Source organism: Dermochelys coriacea, chromosome 1, assembly GCF_009764565.3.
Source record: "Dermochelys coriacea isolate rDerCor1 chromosome 1, rDerCor1.pri.v4, whole genome shotgun sequence".
Classification (NCBI taxonomy): Eukaryota; Metazoa; Chordata; order Testudines; family Dermochelyidae; genus Dermochelys; species Dermochelys coriacea.
The window spans coordinates 343,523,134-343,546,242 of NC_050068.2; the positions used below are offsets into that span (position 1 = coordinate 343,523,134).

General features: G+C 47.3%; 1 protein-coding gene across 4 annotated transcripts in view; it reads left to right on the forward strand.

Annotated features, from left to right (window-relative positions):
• Positions 1-21,470, forward strand: part of PRKCQ (protein kinase C theta) — a 96,585-nt gene extending 75,115 nt beyond the window's left edge. For all 4 annotated transcript variants that reach the window (XM_038386867.1, XM_038386868.2, XM_038386866.2 and 1 more), the window contains 4 exons: positions 5,845-5,983; positions 11,811-11,999; positions 15,985-16,113; positions 18,418-21,470. In XM_038386867.1, the coding sequence (XP_038242795.1) occupies positions 5,845-5,983; positions 11,811-11,999; positions 15,985-16,113; positions 18,418-18,573 (613 nt within the window). In that variant the 3' untranslated portion in view covers positions 18,574-21,470. The remainder of the gene's footprint in view (positions 1-5,844; positions 5,984-11,810; positions 12,000-15,984; positions 16,114-18,417) is intronic.
• Positions 21,471-23,109: the final 1,639 nt, after the last annotated feature.

Sequence of the window (23,109 nt, forward strand, 5' to 3'; positions counted from 1 at the left end):
GCCCTTTGGTGCTTTTGAAAATGTTATTGAAAGTTCTTAGTAGAGCTGAATGAAAAACATGGGAAAGGGGGATGTGAGTTTGTAGAATATCAATAGTTTATGGCAGAAATTTCAATACCAAAAAATGTTGGCCAAAAAGTGAAATATTTTTAATGAAAAACTGAAATTTTCCAAGGAACGAAGACATTTTCAATGAAATTTTTGTTTAGTTGAGAATTCAATTTTCCATCCAAATAAACCAGTTTAAAAGAGGACTCGAGAATTACAGACCAGTCAGCTAAAGAATATTGGAACAAATTATTAAACAATCAGTTTGTAAGCACCTAGAGGATAATAAGATAATAAGTAACAAGCAACATGGATTTGTGAAGAACAAATCATGCCATACCAACCTAATTTAGAGTGGGAGGCGTGTTAATCTGTATCAGCAAAAACAATGAGGAGTCCTTCTGGCACTTTAGAGACTAAATAAATTTGTTAGTCTCTAAAGTGCCACAAGGACTCCTCATTGTTTCAACCTAATTTAGTTTGATGACAGGGTTACTAGACGAGTGGATGGGAGGGAAGCAGTAGACATGATTTATCTTGATTTTAGAGACTTTTGACATAGTCCCACATGACATTCTTATAAACTAACTAGGGAAATGGTCTAGATGAAATTTCTATGAGGCAGGAGCAGTGGTGAGCTGGAGCTGGTTCGCACCAGTTCGCTAGAACCGGTTGTTAAATTTAGAAGCTCTTTTAGAACCGGTTGTTCTGCAAGGGACAACCGGTTCTAAAAGGTCTTCTAAATTTAACTGGCCAAGAGTGGTGCCTTAGGAGCCGACTCCATGGGTGCCCTGGAGCACCCAAGGGGAAAATTTGGTGGGTGCAGAGCTCCCACTGGCAGCTCCCCGCCCCACCTCCGGCCCCAGCTCACCTCCACTCCACCTCCGCCTCCCCTGAACGCGCTGCCCTGCTCTGCTTCTCCACTCCCGTAGGCTTCCCGCAAATCAGCTGTTCGCGCTGGAAGCCGGGGCAGGCTGAGAAGTAGGCCGTGGCCTCCCGCTCAGGGTCAGAGAGGCGGAGGTGAGCTGGGGAGGAGGGCCGCCCGCGCCGCAGCAGGTAACCCGGGGAGCGGGGGAAGGGGGACTGCTTCCCGCCCCAGCTCACCTTAGCCACCCTCGCTCTGAGCGGGAAGCCACTGCCTGCTTCTCTGCCCTCCCCGGCTTCCCGCCGAACAGCTGATTCGCGGGAAGCCAGGGGAGGGGGCAGAGAAGCAGAGCGGGATGATGCGTTCAGGGGAGGAGGAGGAGGAGTGGAGGTGAGCTGGGGCCGGGCGTGGAGCTGCCGGTGGGTGCTCTGCAGCCACCAAATTTTCCCCGTGGCTGCTCTTATGTCGCCAGCCCGCTCGGCCCGCTACCAGCCTGGGGTTCCGTTCACCTAGGCCAGCAGCGGGCTGAGCGGGTCCTGCGGCCAGGACCCCGGCTGGCAAGGGGCAGGCAGCCGGGACCCCAGACCGGCAGTGGGCTGAGCATGGCCAACAGCCAGAACCCCAGACAGGCAATGGGCTGAGCGTGGCCAGCAGCGAGAACCCCAGACCGGCAGTGGGCTGAGCGTGGCCAGCAGCCGGGACCCCAGACAGGCAGTGGGCTGAGCGTGGCCAGCAGCCAGAACCCCAGACCGGCAGTGGGCTGAGCGGGGCCGGCAGCCGGGACCGCAGACAGGCAATGGGCTGAGCGTGGCCAGCAGCCGGGACCCCAGACAGGCAGTGGGCTGAGCGGGGCCGGCAGCCGGGACCCCAGACAGGCAATGGGCTGAGCATGGCCAGCAGCCAGAACCCCAGACAGGCAGTGGGCTGAGCGTGGCCAGCAACCGGGACCGCAGACAGGCAATGGGCTGAGCGTGGCCAGCAGCCAGAACCCCAGACCGGCAGTGGGCTGAACAGGGCCGGCAGCCGGGCCCTCAGACCAGCAGTGGGCTGAGTGACTCAGCCCGCTGCCGGTCTAGGGTTGCATCCACTGGCTCCTGCCAGCCAGGGTCCCGGCTGCCGGCCCTGCTTAGTCCGTTGCTGGTCTGGAGTCCCAGCCCTGTCCACATAGAGTAGGTACCTACCTTCTCCCTGGTTCTAGCCATTCTCTTCCTCTCTCTGCACTGAGATGAGGGTGGGAGTGCACTGAGCACAGGGCTGGGGGTGAAGGAGCAGGCTGGAGGTTGGGGTGCAGGGTCTGGCCAGGAGCTAGAATGAGGGAGGGGGCTCAGGATTGGGGCAGGAGGTTTGGGTGTGGAGCGCTTACCTGGGCAGCTCCCATTTGGTGCAAGGGATGCAGGTGGGAATGGGAGCGGGGGTGCGCAGGAGCTCCTGTTTGGTGCTCAGGGTGGGAGTGGAGACGTGGGGGGTGCAAGAGTCAGGACATGGGGTGTGGGAGGGCTGGGTATGTGTGGGGGGTGCCGGAGTCGGGGCTGGAGTTGTGGGGGGGGTGCAGGGGTCAGGCCAGGGGACTGGGGGTGTGTGAGGAGGGTATAGGAGTCAGGGCACGGGGCTGGGGGTGCTGGGTATGTGTGGGGGGTGGGGGAGTCAGGGCTGGGGTTGTGGGGGGAGTGGAGGGGTCAGGGCATGGGGCTGGGTGTGTGTGAGGAGGTTTCAGGGGTCAGGGCAGAGGGCTGGGGTGTGTGGGGGGGTGCAGGGGTCAGGGCAGAGGGCTGGGGTTGTGGGCTGGGGTCATGGGGGTGCTCCCAGCCCCCTGCCCTGAGCGGCTCATGGCCAGGGGCTGGAGGGGATATGCCCTGATTCCACTCCCTTCCCCAAGGTCCCCAGAGCAGAGATCGTGCTGCGGCTCCGCTTTTCCCTCTCCCCCTCCGAAGCAAGGGCCTTGATCAGCGCAGGGAGGGAGAGAAGGAGGGGCAGGAACCCAGCACGTTGGGGGAAGAGGCGGGGAGAGGGGGAAGCTCGCCTGCCCTGCAAGGAGAGAGCGGTGGACGGGGGGCAGAAAAGAGTGGGCCGGGCCAGGCAGGATTTTTAGGATTTTAGGATTTTACTGCCTGGGTCCAGCAGACAGCAGCGTGCTATTAAAAATTGGCTCGTGTGCCGTGTTTGGTACATGTGCCATAGGTTGCTGACCCCTGGTGTAACAGAAATAAAGTCAGTGAAGTTGGAAATGATGACAACATGAATATCTCCCACTTGGAGAGTAAACGCAATTGCTGCCTCTCTATTTCTTGTTGATCAGTGTCTCACCTTTCAACCTGACAGTAATCTAGCAGCAGGAGACTATTATCTTGTGACAATGTTTACTTCTTTTGATATTACGGTCCCTATTTTTAAACAGAGGTGCTTTGTCTGGGATTTTCAACGGGCGCGTCAACTGAATGGGATTTGAATGCCTAACTCCCTTGTCTTTCCTTCGATAAATCCCAGCCTTTAAAAGGAGTCCAAGGCGGCTCACGTTTGACTACTCAGAGAGAGTGCTCTACATTTTCAAGAGCAACTAAGGCCATGTCTACACTAACACTTATGTCGGCAAAATTTATGTCACTCAGGAGTGTAAAAAAACCCACACCTCTGAGCGACATACATTTTGCTGGCGTACGTGGTAGTGTGCACAAGTGGTATGTCAGCAGGAGAGCTTCTCCCAACTATATAGCTACCACCACTTGTTGGGGGTGGTTTAATTATGTTGACAGGAGAGCTCTCTCCCGTCAGCATCGAGTGGCTACACGAGAGATCTTATAGAGGCACAGCTGCATCGGTACAGCTGTGCTGCTGCACGGTCTCTAGTGTAGACGTAGCCTAAGTAATTTTGGTTGCCTTTATTTTTGGGGTGCTCGATTTGAGACAATGTTCTGATTTTCAGAAGGCTCTAAGTAGCCATCCACTGGAAGTCAGACCCCTTTCAAGGTGCCTCAGATGGGGTGCCCAAAATTACAAGTCACTTCTGTATGCAGTGTTGTTGTAGCTGTGTTGGTCCCACGATATTACAGAGACAAGGTGGGTGAGGTAACATCTTTTACTGGACCAACTTCTGTTGGTGAGAGAGACAACCTTTCACGCTTATCCAGAGCTCTTCTTCAGGTCTGGGAAATGTACTCAGAGTGCCACAGCTAAATATTCAGGATGGAATAGATTGTTCAGCATAAGTAGTTAACACATATTTCAAGGGACCATTCAAGGTAAAATGGCTACGTCACTTTTGGAACTGTAGCCCAGTTGGGCATTCACATGCTTAAGGGCCTGCTGGTGCATGTGAGTGCAGAAGAATGTGCTCTTTAAAAAACCGCCTTGAAAATTGGTCCCTGTGACTTAATTGCTATTTTATCAGCAGTAACTTTAAGGATGGCAGTTCTGCAACAGAAAAGCTTCAAAAACAGACTCCAAGGAGAAACTGCTGAGCTTGAATTAATATGGAAACTAGATACCATTAACTTGGGTTTGAATAGAGACTGGGAGTGGCTGTGTCATTACACATATTCGCAAAAAGAAAAGGAGTACTTGTGGCACCTTAGAGACTAACAAATTTATTAGAGCATAAGCTTTCGTGAGCTACAGCTCACTTCATCAAATGCATCCGACGAAGTGAGCTGTAGCTCACGAAAGCTTATGCTCTAATAAATTTGTTAGTCTCTAAGGTGCCACAAGTACTCCTTTTCTTTTTGCGAATACAGACTAACACGGCTGCTACTCTGAAACCTGTGATTACACATATTGAATCTATTTCCACATGTTAAGTATCCTCACACCTTCTTGTCAACTGTCTAAATGGGCTATCTTGATTATCACTACAAAAGTTTTTTTCTCCTGCTGATAATAGCTCATCTTAATTAATTAGCCCTTACAGTTTGTATGGCAACTTCCACTTTCTCTGTATGTATATATATATATATCTTCTTACTATATGTTCCATTCAATGCATCCGATGAAGTGGGCTGTAGCCCACGAAAGCTTATGCTCTAATAAATTTGTTAGTTTCTAAGGTGCCACAAATACTCCTGTTCTTTTTGAAGTTTAGGTCAGCTCTGGAAGAAGAAGCCATCACTCCATTTCTCCTTTCAGGGGTTGTTCCTGTGTGGGCACCTCTTTGTTCTGTGTTGATGTGCATGATTCATTGGCTGGCTTGCTTTTTAGTTTCCCCCGTACATATTTTTCTCTCCAAGCTCCCGGCTTCCCACAGCAGCCCGCAACCTCAGAGAAGAGCGTGGCAGTAAAGTGTGAAGGACTTCTGTAAATACTTCAGCCCCAGCTAGTGCAGCCACAGGAGGGAAAAGATGATGGATGTTCTATTTAGGTTCTGGGGTGCTCCCAGCCATTGCAAAGCCAGCCCAGCTGCAGCTTCCCTGCGATTGTTTTTTGGGCTAGCTAGATCAAAGCTAGCTCTGGTATATCTCAATGTCCTGCAGCACACATGCATCTCTAACTGCAGTGTAGACATACCCCATTGAGGTTAGCACCGGAATTTGATTTTGGGGACAGGACTTGTGGGAAAGTATATTTTGGCCTTTGTCTCAGTCTCCATGAATTCCTAATGTCCCGCCCTCCCTCCCCCCAGGAGCAGAGCTGCTTATACTGGTATTTAATGTTGGTGTGGCAGGGCTGCCAAATGAGAAAGAAGCTGTAAAAAACAGTAACTATTAATAAGCTCATATGACAGGTGAGGAAATGGGAATAGAGTAGACAGGGTGAACTCACTGAGTTGGCTGTAGAGATTGCTGAGGTCAGGATGGAGACCTTGACCTCCCCCTTGTGTTCTCAAATCACCAAATCTTGCCACTCTCCTATTGCAAGAACTTATGTTATGTAATATTATATATGCGCTTATGCCGCTGGATAACGTTTCCATAGAAGATGTTTACTTTGTTCTTCTCTTGCAGAGATTTGAAGCTAGATAACGTTCTGTTAGACAAGGACGGGCATATCAAAATCGCTGACTTTGGAATGTGTAAGGAGAACATGTTTGAAGATGCAAAGACAAGCACTTTCTGTGGAACCCCTGATTACATTGCTCCCGAGGTAGGTATGACCTGAACTTAGGTCAAATCCGTTCTCAGTCCTACCTGCACGAAGCCCACCAATGTCAATGAAGTTGCGCGGTTGTTACTGAAAGCATAATTTAGCCCAGTAGTTGCATCATTTTCTTTGAGGAAACAGACAATGATTAATCACTTGCAGGACTGCGTGAAAAGTATATAAGGTTCTTGCGAATGGTTCCCCCAGTTAGAAACTGGATTTCAGTTTGGCTTGTTGGTACCCTTTATTGCTCTCTGCAAACATAGGCGCTGATTCCATGGGTGTTCTGGGGCTGGAGCACCCACGGAAGAAAAATAGTGGATGATCAGCACCCACAGCCACAGCTGTTCGTTGCCGCCACCAAACAGCTGATTGACGGCTTGGGAGTAGGAGGGGCTTGGGAGAAGACAGAGACCAGGAGCAGCAGGTGGGTGGGGACCTCAGGAAATGGGTGGAGCTGGGGCAGGAAGAGGCGCAGCAAGGGCAGGGCCTCAGGGGCGGGGGCGGATTAGGGGCAGGGCCTCGGGGCAGAACCGGGGTGGAGCACCCCCGGAGAAAACTAGAAGTCGTCGCCTATGTCTGTGAACATTCCTACAACTGAAATGTTGATCAGGCAAGCGTTTGTGGAACGCAGACTGCACCATAGGTGGTTGAATCACAAAATGAAATTTGATCTGTGAATAAATGAAATTCATTTCAGGCAGCAGCTGTTTATAAAGGCAGGTCATCCTATCAGGCGACAGAATACCATGCTATTAAAGTGACTCATCATGAAACTCAATTGAAAATCCTGAATAGTTGACTGGATACTCCCTAATTTCAATGGGATTTAAGCCATTGAACTAACACATGCTTTAGTGCTTCCTGAATCAGGGTCTTTGCCGAGTAGTTAAGTGTTAACATGACTGGGCCCTAAATAAGGCACAGTACAAGCATATGTGAATCCCAACTGTTTCTTCATATAAATATAGGGACTCTCACTTATATCAGGGTCAATCACTGAAGTCAGTGGGCCCAGTTCTCCCTTATAGTCCCATCAAGGGGGCAGAAACAGTCCCTGGGAAGTACCCCAGTATAAGCAACCACCTTATCCTATGTATGGTGCATGACAGGGGTAGTGAGGGGTTATCGGGGGGGGTGGTCACTGTGCTTTCACTGTTTTTCAGTTGCCTTTGGTTCCTAGATGGGAGTAGGGAAAGCTTAACATTATTTACCCCAAGGCTGCTCTAAAGTGTATCAGGGGCTGGGATAAAAGGAGACACAAAGGTGACTTAAAGTCCCCTCTGTTCGTGCACTCCTCCTTCATCTTCTCCTTCACCAGGATGCATCAGCTAATGAGCTGTGTATAGAGACCAGAATCTGGTCTTTGTGTGTCCTGACTGATGTAGCCTGGTGCAGGAGTGCCAGAAATGCTCTAGAATTGAGCAGGGCCACCGGTGCCCAAACCCTGGCCCTGCCCCCTGCTCCGCCTCTTCCCCTGAGGTTCCACCCTCATTCCACCCCTTCCCCTGAGGCTACGCCCTTATTCCACCTCTTCTCCCGAGGCCCTGCCCCAACAATGCCTCTTTCTCTTGCCTTCACCCTGTTCCTGGCCTTGTGGTTGATTTGACTGGGTGCAGACTCCAGCTGAAAGCAGACACAGATCTTCTGTGGAGAGACTCTGACTAATCTGGCAACAAGCCAAATGTTTTTCAGGAAGGAAGAGAACTTAAGAGTCCTCAATGCATCATGCCTGGCATCGCTCTGAAATCCATTTCTTTGCCTTTCAAGATCCCATTCCCCGAGTTTAGCGTTTTCGTGTTGGATATCGGTGCTTGCCAGATGGCTTTTAAAGGCCTTGTTTTCCCCCCCATGCAGTATTTCATCAATCTTTTACTGCACTCCGGGGACCTTATTCTGATCTCAGCGGTAACCGTGCAATTCAGGAGCCACCTGTTGAAATCACTGGAACAACGCTGGCTTGATGCCGGTGGACATGAGATCGCAATCAAGTCCTCGGTGGCTTTTATTCAGCTTCAACATTCTTTTAAAGAAATCTTTTTCTGATCCTAAACCAGAGCCATGGTCTTCAAGAGATAATCCGTTATCTGCCATTTCACTTAATGCAAGCTGGAGAGGTTTTATCTCAGCACCATCATTTATTTTAGAACTTCAGCCAGTGCATAGAAAAACCTTTTACCTACAAACTGAAAGAACTGGTGGAGTTTATTAATCATCTTTCAAGCCAAGTAACATACTTTTTCCACCATTTCAGCACAGCTCCCTATTCCAGTTATTATTTGTATTGTGGTAGGGCCTGGAGTTTCTAACTGAGACTGGGGCCACATTGTGCTATGTGATATACTTACATATTCCTAAGGAGCTTACAGGTTAGGTAGACAAGGCAGATGGAGGGTGGGAAGGGAAACGGACACAGAGGTAAAGTGACATGTCCAAGATCACACAGCAGATCAGTAGCAGAGCCAGGAAAAGAGCCCAGGTATCCTGACTCCCACACCAGTGCCCTATTCTCCGGACCACACTGCTTCAGCCATCAGTGGCTGTGCCTGCACTTAGAAGAATAATTGTCTTCTGTGGTATTAATTATCTCCACAGTTAGCCATTTATAGCTACAGCAACTCTAGCATACGGGATCAGATTGTAATCAGCCCCTGTGCTGAAGAGCATAGGGGAGGAGCCGCAATGAACTTCCCCTCCATTTCTTGAGCCCCTTAATATGGGCAAGTTACAGTGGGCAGTAGGTGTCTGAAAAAGGATGGAAAGGGGAGAGGTGAGGGCTGGACCAGGGCCCTAGAGGGAACCCTCTGAAAGGTGATGTTGTTTCCTCAGAGGCCCCAGGAAGAATTCTGGCTGATTCTCCCAGAGTTCCTTGCAGGGGGCAGCTCCTGGATGGCCACTGCAGGCTGAATGTAGCCCATGCTATATAGGTACAGTTGCATTTGAGGCTTAACCCAGCAGTCTGACTCTGGTAAAATGTCCATTGACTTATCATGTCTCTATCCCAGGTCTGGCATTGGAATTCTGTCATGTTGCCCTATCTCATTGGCCTCAATGGGAGATTTACCTTCATAAAGTCTACAAGATAGAGCCCTTACAATCCAAAGAATGAATGCCAGCAAGCCCACACCTGTGTCTTTGCCACCTCCCAAATTGCTCACACAGAAGGGCTTTCTAAATTGGCCTTGCTCACTCACAATTGGGCATGGGGTTATATTCTTATTGCTCTGGCGTATCTCGAGAAAAGGGTCATTTCTGGGCTCACATACAATCACCCAGATTCTGGCTACAGGAGAGTTACTCCAGATGTAAATGGGAGCAGAACTGGACCAATCATATCACAGTAGGTTTGCCGGGCCAAATTCTGCTCTCATTACATCGTTGTAAACTCATTGCCTTCAATATGGCCATGTGATTGCCAGTAACATGAAGCTTAGTTTATGCACTATTAATAGCTGAGTGAAATTCCCTCTGTGCTGTTCCATTCCTTTCCGAGGTAACTTAGAGTTACACCACACCAGAGGAAAGCTTGTAAAATTACAACTGTGGTCTAATGAACACATTAAAGATCCCATGTAGCTGCTTACAGCAAACCTTACAAGACATCGCACTCGACTATTACGCAATTATTTTTGCACCTCCTGCTGGGGAAATTGAACCCTGTTTGAATAGGGATTTGGGAACCAAAAAGTTTCTGAGTCATCATTGCAAACAAGCTGTCAGAGGCATTGTCTTCTGTGAATCAAAAATCTATCCAATACAGCGATAAACCCGTGGAGTGAAATGAAACCCTTGTTCATTAAGGTGCTGCTGACGGAGGCTTTGTGCATTGGTGTGGGGCTGAAGTATGTATAGTGCATGGATAGACAACTTTCTGGCCAGTTGCACATTAGCGTAATTAGAAAAAGCATTGTCAGTGGTAAAAGATAAAATAACAAAACCTAACAAAACTCTGTAAAAACAACTGGATGACTGTGGACACTTGAGCTCATTATTTTATTTTTAAACTTTATTCTGGCGGTTTTGATTTTGATTTCTCAAAATGTCAGAGGCTATTGGACCATGTTGAAGACCAGAGGTTTAAACTTTTCACCTAGTTAATCACATCCTAACAACTAGGTCAGACAAGTTTCTCTGACCTATTCTACCACCTTTGCAGTGATATTTCCTAGCATGGGGGAATCCCCAATCAGCATAGAGCCAGCAGAGTTGCTTCCTATTACTCCTTTCCTGCAGACCCTAATGCTGGGGGTGTTAGGATGGGCAAGAGGACTGGCAGAGCACAAAGTCAGCTGGCATATAGTCCCTAGGGAATAACATACTGGTGCATTTTAGAGCAGCCCCTGGGCTGCTCTAAACTGGTCCAATGCCAGGGCAAAGACTCAGGCTATTGGAGCAGAATAACAGGTTCCCTACTAGCTCTGTCCCTCACCAACACACACATACATTTTGCTTCCCCCACTATTAACTGGATGTAACAGAGAAGTAGGTCCATAATCTATTGGTTACCTCTCCCCCACAAACAATGTGTGATTAGCAGACTGCTGCCCCTCCCAATAAAGATCCTGTTCACAATTGTGCAACATCCCTGTGGGAATTACACCAATTACATTACATGCAGCTAGGCTGGCTCCTTTCTTTTTATCTTCAGCTGCTTCCCCAGGCCTCAGGGCTTTTCTTTATAATGAAGAGCATGGATGCCTATAGAAGAAGCTAGTAATGAGGTGGGGCTAACATCATATGACTTGCTCTCTGTGGGTTCACAGACCACAGTTTGAGGAACACTGGTATAGACTACTAATCAGTTCCAAGTTTAGTTCTTTAAAATGCAGCTCTGATGAATTAAATAAGTCCCACAATGCATCTCACAAACTGGTTTTTTCTTTAAATGATGGAACTCACGAGTCTAAGTTAATTTTTCTTTTTCTGATGAATTTTGCAAAAGAATCTGGGTCTGGCACTACTTCCCATGTTGCAGCTCAACAGTTTAGCTCCGTGTTTGTAAGCAGAAAACCAGCAGGGTTTAGAATGTAACTTTGGCACACTATTTACCTGCTAGCTGTGTGACTGTTTTTACTGCAGCAGATTGCACTAGTCTTCTATTGTTTCAGGAAAGCGAACTGCATAGTAAAATTATACTTACTATATACAGCTTTTCAGGCATAGATTTCAAAGGTGGGTAAGTATTGTTATTATCCCTATTTTCTGTAGCTAAGGAAATTGAAGCACAGACAGATTAAGTGATTTGCCCACAGTCACACAGTAGCTTGTTGGCAAACCCACGTCTTCTGACCCACAGGCTGGTTCCCCATCCACTTGATGATGATGACGATGATGCCAGTTAATTGCTTTCTCCAAATCCTTGGCCCAAATCCTCAGCTGCATCCCTGCTCCGGGTGCAGCTTGTGGAAGAGGGATGGTGCAAAAGGGTCTTTACGTCACCTTTCTGTCCCTGATTCCGTTAGGGGCCATGGACCAGTTAAAGAAGCCTCAGGGAAGCCCCTGATTTATATCCAGCTGGTGGCCCAAAGGGAGGGTTCAGGAAGCCTGGGGTTGCTGTGATTTAGAGCTGCCCTGATCACACACACCCTGCACTGGCAACTGTGAGGAAGGGTGCACAGGTAAGTCTATGCCATCTGCAGGTTGCTGAGGAAAATCATCCAATCGCTGTTTAAAATAGCATTATGCCTGTTTCACTCTGCCTAAGCAGCACAAAGCAGCTGTCGAGGGGTCCAAGTCTGCCACTAATGGACAGCATCTAGAGGATAGACTATTAATGTCAAGTGTTTTGTGTCTGCCTTTCTCACTCCCTACCAATCTCCCTCTGCCATAGATTTTGCTGGGACAGAAATACAACACTGCGGTTGACTGGTGGTCCTTTGGTGTCCTTCTGTATGAGATGCTGATTGGCCAGTCTCCTTTCCATGGCCAAGATGAAGAGGAGCTTTTCCAGTCCATCCGCATGGATAATCCATTCTACCCTCGCTGGCTCAATAAGGATGCAAAAGACATCCTAGTAAAGGTAAGAAGACACAGCACTTCCACTGTTACAGGTCAAATCCTTTTTGCCAAATGCTAACATCTCTCCTTGATTTTGCATCTTCTCACTGGTGTGCAAAGAAATGGCGTTAGTACTATGGTGAGAAATAATCACATTCATGTTCTCTGTGTGTGTGTATATAAATCTCTCCTCTGTTTTTTCCACCAAATGCATCCGATGAAGTGAGCTGTAGCTCACGAAAGCTTATGCTCTAATAAATTTGTTAGTCTCTAAGGTGCCACAAGTACTCCTTTTCTTTTTGCGAATAATCACATAGAATCATAGAATATTAGGGTTGGAAGAGACCTCAGGAGATCATCTAGTCCAACCCTCTGCTCAAAGCAGGACCAACACCAACTAAATCATCCCAGCCAGAGCTTTGTCAACCCAGGCCTTAAAAACCTCTAAGGATGGAGATTCCACCACCTCCCTAGGGAACCCATTCCAGTGCTTCACCACCCTCCTAGTGAAATAGTGTTTCCTAATATCCAACCTAGATCTCCCCCACTGCAACTTGAGACCATTGCTCCTTGTTCTGTCATCTGCCACCACTGAGAACAGCCAAGCTCCATCCTCTTTGGAACCCCCCTTCAAGTAGTTGAAGGCTGCTATCAAATCCCCCCTCACTCTTCCCTTCTGCAGACTAAATAACCCCAGTTCCCTCAGCCTCTCCTCGTAAGTCATGTACCCCAGCACCCTAATCATTTCCGTTGCCCTCCGCTGGGCTCTCTCCAATTTGTCCACATCCCTTCTGTAGTGGGGGAGCAAAACTGGACGCATGATAATGGACAGTGCTTTGTCTGAGGATCTCAGAGCACAATGGGCCTGATCCCAGGCCCCCTGAGTCTTAACGCCTACATTGATCTCCACGTTGTCTCCATCCCCCATCTTGTTCTCTCATGTCTCACATTAGTCTTTCTGGTTTGGACTCGGGGGAAGGACCATGTTATTTATGTGTCAGTAAAGTCACATGGTAGTGCACCATGCTCCATCAATAATAATAATGGAGAAAGAGGATTCTCTGTTCTATGTATTGTGATGAAGCTCTGTCCTTGCCTCCATGAGTCCCGCGTTTGCTGGTGGATTTCACTAGCCTCAGAGGCTCACTGTGACCCTCCACATAACCCTTCTTTTTCTAGAGACAGGGGTCACAGTCTACTGAGCCATTTTCATCATAAGCCAGCGAGGGAGGTGAGGAGAAGTTATCCTTCCTTGCACAGTCTCTGTTGTCTCCCAGTCTCAGTGATTAACCAGGGGGCAAAGGTGGGGGGCCCTACACCTACTCTAGGCTCCAGCCCAGGGACCCTAATACCCTATCAGCTATGGTAGCTGACCTTTTAGAAACATGACAAATTCAATTCCCTGGGCTACTTCCCCCACAGCAGCCCTCACTTATTTAAGCTCCACTTCACCCTTACCTCAGGGCCTTATTCCTTGTGCCTGATATGGTGTGTACGACTCAGCCTCTCCAACAGCGCAGCTTCCTCCAACAGCTCCTGACATGCACACCCACCTGACTAACTGGGAGGTTTTTAACTAGTTTCAGCCAGCCCCTGATTAGCTTCAGGTATCCCAATCAACCTAGCGTTCTCCCTGCCTTCTGGAAAGTTCTTAATTGGCCCTAGGTATCTTAATTGACCTGGAGCAGCTGCCATTTCACTTATCCTGGTACCAGGGATTTGTTTAGCCTGGAGCTAATATGTCTATCTCCCACTACTTTTCTATAGCCATCTGGCCTTGCCCCGTCAGAGTATATACAGCACCTAGGACAGCAGGACTCAGGCTTCTAGGAACCACCATAATAAGAATAATAAATAACGTACAAATGTGCTGGCTCAAACAATGCACAACACATGAGACAGAGATTATGGAGGCCTGACTAGGTGTCTCTTGGTGCCATCTTTCTGCACAAGCAGGCTGAGCCTTTGTTAGCTTTATTTAATGTAGTATCAGAAATAAAAATCATCCTTATTGCCAAACACTAAACTCCCTTTCTGAAAAAGAGACAATTATCCTGGTTATTGGCCACTTCCCATTAGCACTGAATTTGTATAGTTAAACATGTGGTAGTCTTTAGATTCATTAGCATAAGCATTTAATTTAGCGGAGGGGACTCTGTATAGCTGAATTATAGCTGCACAATCAATCTCCTTTGGTCTATTTCAGCGCTGTGGCCAGGTTATGATTTGCTGGTGCACAACCCAAGACTCCATTCTGTAGCTGGGATTTCCTTCCATCTGATTCTTCAGTGGTTACCTTTGGCCCTAGACCTTATTGTTGTTTATTAGTTGTTGAGCAGCAACTGTGTTTTTGCTTGCTAACGAGCATGCACATAAAAGACATGGTCCCATCCCAGATAAAAAGCCAGGTTTTCAAAAGACCTCAGCGCCAACAACTGGGGGGGGTGCAGATTGCCCAAAGAGTTTCTTGTGTTGAGAACGATGGGAGCTGATGGGCGCTGAGTACTTTGGAAAGTGTGGCGCCTACCGCTGGGCAGGAAATGGTTTTCCTGTCACACAAATGTTTCTGAGATTTAAAAAAAATTGTTCTGTTCGGGGATGAGAACAGAGCCCTTTGAACGATTTTCATGGAAACATACACACAGAGACCCATGCCACTGGAGCCAGTAGCCTGGTGGTTAGCCATGATGGGGAGACCCAGGTTCAAGTTCCTGGTCTGAGTCAGGGGAGAGATGGGTCTTGAACTTAGTTACCCACATCTCAACAGATTTTATAGTCACTGGTCTTTTTGGATGTTGGGAGGGAACAGTCTTTCTCTCTCTCTCTCTCTCCCCCTCCCCCCCAACCAGAAATTCCATCCTGGACCTAAGCTACCTTTCCCCATGAAAGTTTCATCAAACCTGATATGTCCTTGACTCTCTAATACCTTGGGTCCAACACGCCTACCACAACACTGCCCACCTACAGAAAGTCTCATTTTTGTCAAACTGGCATTTTCGAGTGAAAATGCATTTTGTCAAAACATTTCTGACCTACTCTACATGCCATTTCATTTAGGGGCCTGCAGAAGAGCTCAGCTCTTTTGAAAATCTGTGTCATATACAACCAGTCTTCTTCCAGGGCTAGAAAAGTCTTCTATCTTTTCAGTTGATCTTGATAAACAAGGGAACCTGTGGCAATGGCAGGGACAGTGGAAGCTTCCTAACAGTGGGGGGCCATGGGCGCCCAAACCGTGGCCCCGCCCCTCACACTGCCCCTTCCCCCTGAGCCCACGCCCCCATGCTGCCCCTTCCCCTGAGGCCCAACCTCTTTCCCCCGTTGCTTGTCCTTATGGCTGGTAAAAAGTGGGAGGGCATAGCCCCATTGTTTCGGTGCCACTGGGCCAAGGTGTCATGGTAAAAGTGCCGACAAAAGGGAAGACAACACACAGAGTGCAAGGAGTGATTTTTAAGTAGTTTTGCCACCTCTTGGCAGCCTTTCTGATTCGAAGACCCCACAAAATGCAGGACCAGATGACTGGAATGCTTGGTAAAAATGAAGGTGGGCAACACCTGCCATATGAATATTCCAGCCATCAAGGCCTAATTTTTCCAACACTCATGCCTCAGCTTTGTCAACAAAATGTTCATCCTCACAACACGTAATTGTATACGCATGTCATTGTACAGGCATTTGCACAGGCAAACAGGTGCAGTAATCATGCATCTAAGCACCTATTTTGTACACACAATTCACCATTTGCTTGTGCACCTGCACGTTTTGAGGGCACAGCTTAATAGCTGACATTGAAAAATTGGCCTCAAGTATCAAAGTGAAATAATGAGGACCAGGGCAAGATGAGTCAGCTTCCCGCTTGGCACGTGGGGCTAGAAATCAGCACCGCTTTGCCTGCAAGATTCACGTTGTCACTGAGTAAAGAGGTGACACCTACCATGGCTAGGTGGGTGCTAGTGCAGACGGTGCTATCCACAGAAGAGTAAGGTGCTCCGCTCTCTGCTAACTTCCAGCTTTTCGTGCGAGAACCGGAGAGGAGGCTCGGAGCAAAGGGGAACATCCGCCAGCATGCCTTTTTCCAGGAGATAAACTGGGAGGTTCTAGAAGAGCGGGCGATGGAACCACCATTCAAACCCAGAGTGGTAAGAGCTATTCTTAGGTTCTTCAGATCAAAACGCTTTTCTTACCACATTCTTTTGTTCCTGAACTGTGTGTTCTCCCCAGTGGCGAGGCCAGCATAGGCTATTTGGGTGGGCCCTGACTGCAGGTGGGTGGGCAATTATGGGAGGGCTAGGAGGGATGGGGGGCCTGCTTACCCCCACCTCATGCAGCTGGCCTTGCAAGGGGCGATGGATGGACCCTCTGCCCAGGGGCTCCCTCGCCCTCCTCCCAGTGGCGGATTAGCCCCTGGGCCAACCTGAGGCCCTAGAAAAATGGGTGCTCTCGTGCCCCTTCCCGCTCTGCCGGCCCAGTGTTCCTGTTGGGGAGCGGAGGGGGTGCACGGGGGTCTTTCTCCACTCCGCCCACCCCACCGGCGCTCCAGCCTGGGAGTGGGCTCAGGGCGTTGAGGCTTTCCCTGTTTCACCCGCCCAGCCCCAGCAGGATCACCAGGCGGGCAGAGCAGAGCAAGCCCCTGTGCCCTGACCCCACTCCCCGGCTGGAGTGCTGGGCGGGCAGGTGGCGCGGGGCAAGCCCCCGCTCCCCATCAGCAGTGCTGGGTGGCCTGACAGAGCAGACAGGTGTTGGGGCCAGAGCAGAGCTGGTGCTGTGGGGGGGTGGCCATGGCCCACCCAGCCCCACCTGTGACTATGCCACTGGTTCTCCCTACCAGCACTGAAGCTGGCACCAACTGCCAATCAGAACAGCCTGCCTGGAAAGCACCAGCGTGATTCAGACCAACACTTCCAAATGTAGTTGCCTCTAGTCAGATACACTGGGCAAAATTTTCAAGCTCCGGGATCTAATGTCAGGGACTTCAACCCACATTTAGGCACCGAGGGCCTTGTTTTTAGTTGTGCTGATTTCCCACCTGCTTCATTGACTTCATGTGGAGTTGTGGGAACTCTTTGCTTCTGCAAATCAGGCCCTGATCCCTCAACATGGATTGACTTTGGACACACAGGATAGACAATGTTGGCCTTTGGTTAAGTGCCTAAGTATACTCTGAAGCACCTAACCATAGACATCCAAATGTGAAAATGCTGAACCTAACTTCTGGTGCCCCATGCAGTGCTTAATTTCTGCCTGGACTTACCAGGGCTGAGTCCCAGCACCACTATGTTTCGTAGTTCATAGCCCCATGCCCTCTGGGTTTCCTGCTTCCTTTATGAATGTAAAAAAACTATTTGAGCCCTGGCACATCTTTCTTTACAAATTAAGCACTGGCCCCATGGGATTCTGCTTCATTATGGCACACAGAATTAAGGTACAAAGCCAAATCAAACCATCAGCTTCTCTGTGAAATCTGGAGAACATTCATAGAATCATAGACTATCAGGGTTGGAAGGGACCTCAGGAGGTCATCTAGTCCAACCCCAAGCCAATCCCCAATTTTTGTCCAGACCCCTAAATGATTGAATTTACAACCCTAGGTTTAGCAGCCAATGCTCAAACCACTGAGCTATCCCTCCCCACAACAACTGATGTTGTCAATAATAGCAATAGCATTTATATAGTACTTACAATACAGCATTTATGTAGAGCATTTTACCTTCAAAGTCATTTCCAAACATAGGTTAATTAGCCTGCACAGACTGATACATAAGCATAATTATCCCTGTTTTACAGAAAGAGAAACCAATTATCTAATATCCCTACATGGTAGAATTCACTGGAGTCACACTGTTGCCCATATAATCTGCACTCCCATTTACAGTACTTAGATGAAGTGAGCTGTAGCTCACGAAAGCTTATGCTCTAATAAATTTGTTAGTCTCTAAGGTGCCACAAGTACTCCTTTTCTTTTTGAGAATACAGACTAACACGGCTGCTACTCTGAAACCGGTGATAGGTAGGTGATTGACACCAAGGTTCTGGATACTTTGATACCACACTGATACCAAGGTAACCAATACCAGGAGGATGGATACTTAGGTCTGGTCTACACTTAAAAATTAGATCGAACTAACTACATTAATCAGCACTGTGAAAAATTTTGCACCCTGAGCACCATAGTTAGGTTGACTTAACCATTAGTTTAGACGTGGCTAGATCAATGGAAGGATTCTTCTCTTCCGCTATCTTCCACCTCTTGGAGTGGTGGATTAACTACATCAATGCAAAAACCCTTTCATCGATGTAGGAAGTGTATACATTGTGTAGACGTGCCCTTTGATACCAAAGATATGGGTGCCTTAAATATACCATTAGATTAGATTTAGATTAATGGTAAATGATATGAAATGAAACAACTGATTTTTTCGTTCTTTTCTTTTTCCTTCTGGAAGAAATCCACAAGTGACTGTAGCAACTTTGACAAGGAATTTCTCAATGAAAAACCTAGACTGTCGTGTGCAGACAGAACGCTGATTAACAGCATGGACCAGAATATGTTCAGCAACTTTTCATTTGTGAACCCTAAAATGGAGAGGATGTTATCCTGAGATCTGCCCTCGACCGGCACCTTCCTCGCTAAAAGAATTCTGTGAATTGATTTGAGTAACACTTCTATCAACTGAAAATCAAGAATGGTTCATTTTGACAAGGACCTGAACAGAAACACTCACCAGTGAAAACTGATACTGTGTTTGTGGGTTTCCACCTGGTTGTATCCTGTAGCAGATGCCAAACGTACTTCACTAATGACCAACTCTCTTTCTGGTCTCTCTTGGTCTCTCTCTCTTTTCTGAATGCTCTTGAATTTGAAGGCAATAGAAAAGGAGTAGGTACAAAATCCTGTTCACCTTACTCACACACATAGCCGGTGGGATTCCTCGTGTGAGTAAGACAACCACATTTCGGCCCTAGTGGTGCATTTCAGATTTGCTACTCCAGTGTCCAGTCCTGACGTTCTTATTGAGGCAAAACTTCCATTGAGTAAAGGGTTGTGTGTTCAAGAATTGGACCTCCTAGAAGACTACCTTTCTAGGTAGGTCTCTTTTCAGCCCCCACCTGTGCACCTGTAAAATTGTGGGTACCCCTACATGTACTCGGTAAAGACAAATACCGTCCTGCATGCTTTAAAAATGTCTTTATCTGTACAAGAGCTAGAATTTGCCTACCCAAAAAAACCTTGGGACAGACGGGCTTTGCGGGTGCAAATTCCAACACTTGCATGCACATAAATGTTAGATTTGCCTAGGTGTGCATGCAGGGATTTACATTTGCACAGGCTGGGGACATGTATACGTGATCTTCAAACCACAGACTAAAAATCAAGCTCTAGGTCAATGCACTTAGGCTCAGCTCTGAGCTTTATTCATCACATCTGCATTGTATGGGTGTGTCTGTGCTTCAAGCTGGAGGTGTGATTTGCAGCTCGAGGAGACATACCCATGCTAGCTCTGATTGAGCTAGTGCGCTAAAATTAGAGCATAGCTGTGGCGGTGCAAGTAGCGGGAGGATCGAGCTGCCCCAAGTTCATGCCTAGCATCTCAGTCAGGTACATACTTAGGTAGGCCACCCCCGCTCCACAGTCGCTCACAGCACTGCATCTACACTCTATTTTTAGCCCGCCAGCTCCATTAGAGCTAGTTTGGGTCTGTCTCCTTGAGCTGGGAATCACCCCCAGCTCTAAAGGTAGACGTACCCTATGGGTGTTCATTCAAACAGGACTCTCTAAACCAGAGGTTCTCAGGACAAAATTTTTCATGGTCTCAGAGTGCGGCCACCAACTCTTGCTGGTGGCTGCTCTCACACTTTTCCCTAAAATACTTAATCAGCTTTAAGAAAAACAATTAAATATGCACATGTGCACATCCATATCATTATAATTTATTTATTGCTAGCTAGTAAGTCCATTGTGAAAAGTGATATTAACGTACAAATACCGCTTTTCATAGCAGACTTACTCAGCCCTGCCAAGCCTGAGGACAAATTAAGCCCTGGATGAGGGGCTAGGGGAGGCAGGGGGAGCTAGAGCCTGAAGTCCTGCCACCCAGAGCCTAGGGCTTGCCACTGTGCAGCCGAAGCCTGGGATTGCAGCCCAAAGCCCCACAGCCAGAGCCTGCCAGTCCACCACCCCAGGACTGAATCCCAAAGCCTGAGCCTCACCGCCCTTGGGAAGGTGGGGAACTCACCAGCTGCCTGCTCCTCCTGCATTGTGCCCCAGGTGTCTCCAGAGGGGGACAGGGCCCAACCCCTGCTGGCAGCCCCAGCAACTGATACCAAGGTGGTGCATCCAAGAGCAACAGGGAGAGGAAGGGGCTTTTACCTGCCCCCCCCACACACACACACACATCCCAGGGGCCTCTGGTAGCAAGAAAAGCCCATGGTGGCCACATTTGAGAAACACTGCTCTAAGCTCCTGTCCCAGAATCTGCCAGATTCAATGTAAAATCAGGGCTGGATTCTCTTTGGGGGAGTCTCTTCTTCCTAACACCTGGTCAGGAATATGGAGAGACTCTCCCCCAAAACATTATTTAGGGATTTGGGCCTCCAGTCATTGTCCTGTAGGTATTAACTTGAAAAATAGTATTCAGTACTTTCAAAGAATGAACAACTTAATACTGCTACAAATGATGCTGCCCCTGCTCTTTGGTATTCAGCAGGGACCTGAATCAAGGTGCAAAACTGCACACGACACTCTAAAGATGAGACAATACATTGCATGATAATGCCAATTATTTTCTCTCAACTGTTGACAACAAGTTGCTGACCTATTATGTTTTGTTTCGGGCAAAAAAAATATTGTCACAGTAATGAGATTTTAGTGGAAATCCTTTACAATAAATGTACGCTGTCTTCTGAGATTTGCAAAACCATCATCCTATTTATTCAATTGCCATTCAAGAGATAAATGGAAAGATCTAATGCCTCTAAGTTACTGCTTTTCACTAATAGTCTAATGGAAATATTTACCCTGGTTATCACGTCAAAGCAGAAATAAAGAGCCAGATTCTCTGCTCTGTTGACTGCAGTGGAGCTAAGTTGGTTTATTCCAGCTGAGGATCTGTATGAATATTTAGAGATTTCCAAGGGCAATGTAATGTTAATGACTCGATTCAATTAAAACTGTCATAGGCTTTCTACCTGTACAACCATGTTCTGGACATCAGTGTCAGTGACCATGGTCCCATGTGAGGGAATGGGCAGTCACCATAGTACGGTGATGGGCAGCAGTATGAAAATCTAAGACAGAAAAGAAAACCACCTTGCTGTTAAAAGAATATCCCAGGAATGTGAGTCTCCTGCCTCTTGAGAAGTCGTTGTTTGTGCTGTATGAAATGTAGGCGAAATCTGTGCATACTTTTTGCCGCTAGTCATCATGTTTAATTAGAATCGTTAACATGAATTTTTAAAATGTCAGTGCTGTTTGTACAGTTTAATAAAATGTTGTGTACTATTGGCGAGTGAGTGTAAATATGATTAAAGGGGAAACAAAGAAAGGACACACTCAGAAAAGCCATTCAAATTGTGACGGGCGTGCTGCTGTGTGTTCTTCGGGGGCATTTCAACCAGGTGGTAAGGAACCAAAGTCGGGACGCATTTGAGTATTAAAAACTGTGCTATGGACTAACGTCTATTTCTGCACAACAGCAACTGTAAAACCAAATTGTACCCTTACGTTGGAGCGTGCACCTCCTGCTGATGTCAGTAATGGGATTTGCTTGTGCATCGTGGCCCCAGATCCTCAGCAGGTGTATCTCACTTTTGCTCCATTGAAGTTGATGGAGCAATGCCAGTTTATACCAGCTGAGCATCAGGCCTTTAGTATCTAAGAGAAAAAATTGATATTATAAGAAACCGGATCAAAGAAAAGAGCCATATTCTCCTCTTAGTGACAAAGGGGGTTGCATGAGAATAACAGGTAGGTATAACATCCACCATCGTGTTCCAAATATGCTTCAAATATGCTTATGCTAAATTTAGGCACCCAGTGTGTTGTTTTAAAAAGCACTCAGCGTTGACTTAAACATAGCTCCCATTGAAGTCAATGGTTAAACTCCCATGGACTCCAGCAGGAGCAGAGTTAGGTCAATCCTGTGTGCTTTTGAAAATCCCACACCTAAATCCTTAATTGGGCATGTAAGAGAGGATGGCCTCATTCTTACTGGTGCTCAGCACCTGCTGCTTGCATTGAAATCAATGGAGCTGTGAGTGCTCAGCACTGCTGATAGGAAGGAAACTTCCTATTAGGTTCTTACATTCAGAGTTAGGAGTCCATTTTTAGGCATCTAATTTGAAAGTGTTGGTCTTTCTGTACTTAAACCTAGAGTGATGGATGGGCAGGTTTTAAAAAAAGATCTACATCAATAGAAATAAAATCACTTTGCTTCCTGTTTGTTGAATTCCAGACAAGCCTATTCTACTCCTGGGGGAATTCTGTGCCAAAAAATTAAAAATTCTGCACCAAAAAATTAAAAATTCTGCACAGGATATTTTAAAATTCTGCAAATTTTATTTGTCAGAATAACACTATATAAGTATGCCTGTTTCAATTATTTTGGACATTTATTTCAAAATAGCTGTCAGCAAGTATGTCTGTAACAATACAGACACATACATGTACAGTAATGTCCCCAAGATCCCAGATTTCAGCGCCATCCCTTAATGACCACCAACAGTATGCTCAGGGTTATACCAGAATAACTTGAACTGAGCTGTCTTTTGGCTCAGATTCAACTTCATAGTACTGTGGATTTGTACTGCAGACATACAATTTCTGCCATTTCACTTGCTCCCCCTAAAGTAGAAATACTGTCAAATAGATACATCACTGATTGCCTCTTAAAAGCATATCCCGTTTAATATCTGAACTGGCTCCTTGTCTCCTGCTTTGATTTTCTTCTGAGTTTTGGCTCTGAGGTTTCTTACTATTACCTAATCCTGTCTGGTGTTCCACACTGAGGAACTAAGACAAGTTTCATTATTAACATTGTCAGATGAATTAGAAATGAACCCAAATCAAAACCTTATTTACTAACACCCCTCCCTTATAGGAAGCTTTGGATCTCAACTTTGTGGTCAGCCCCTATCTC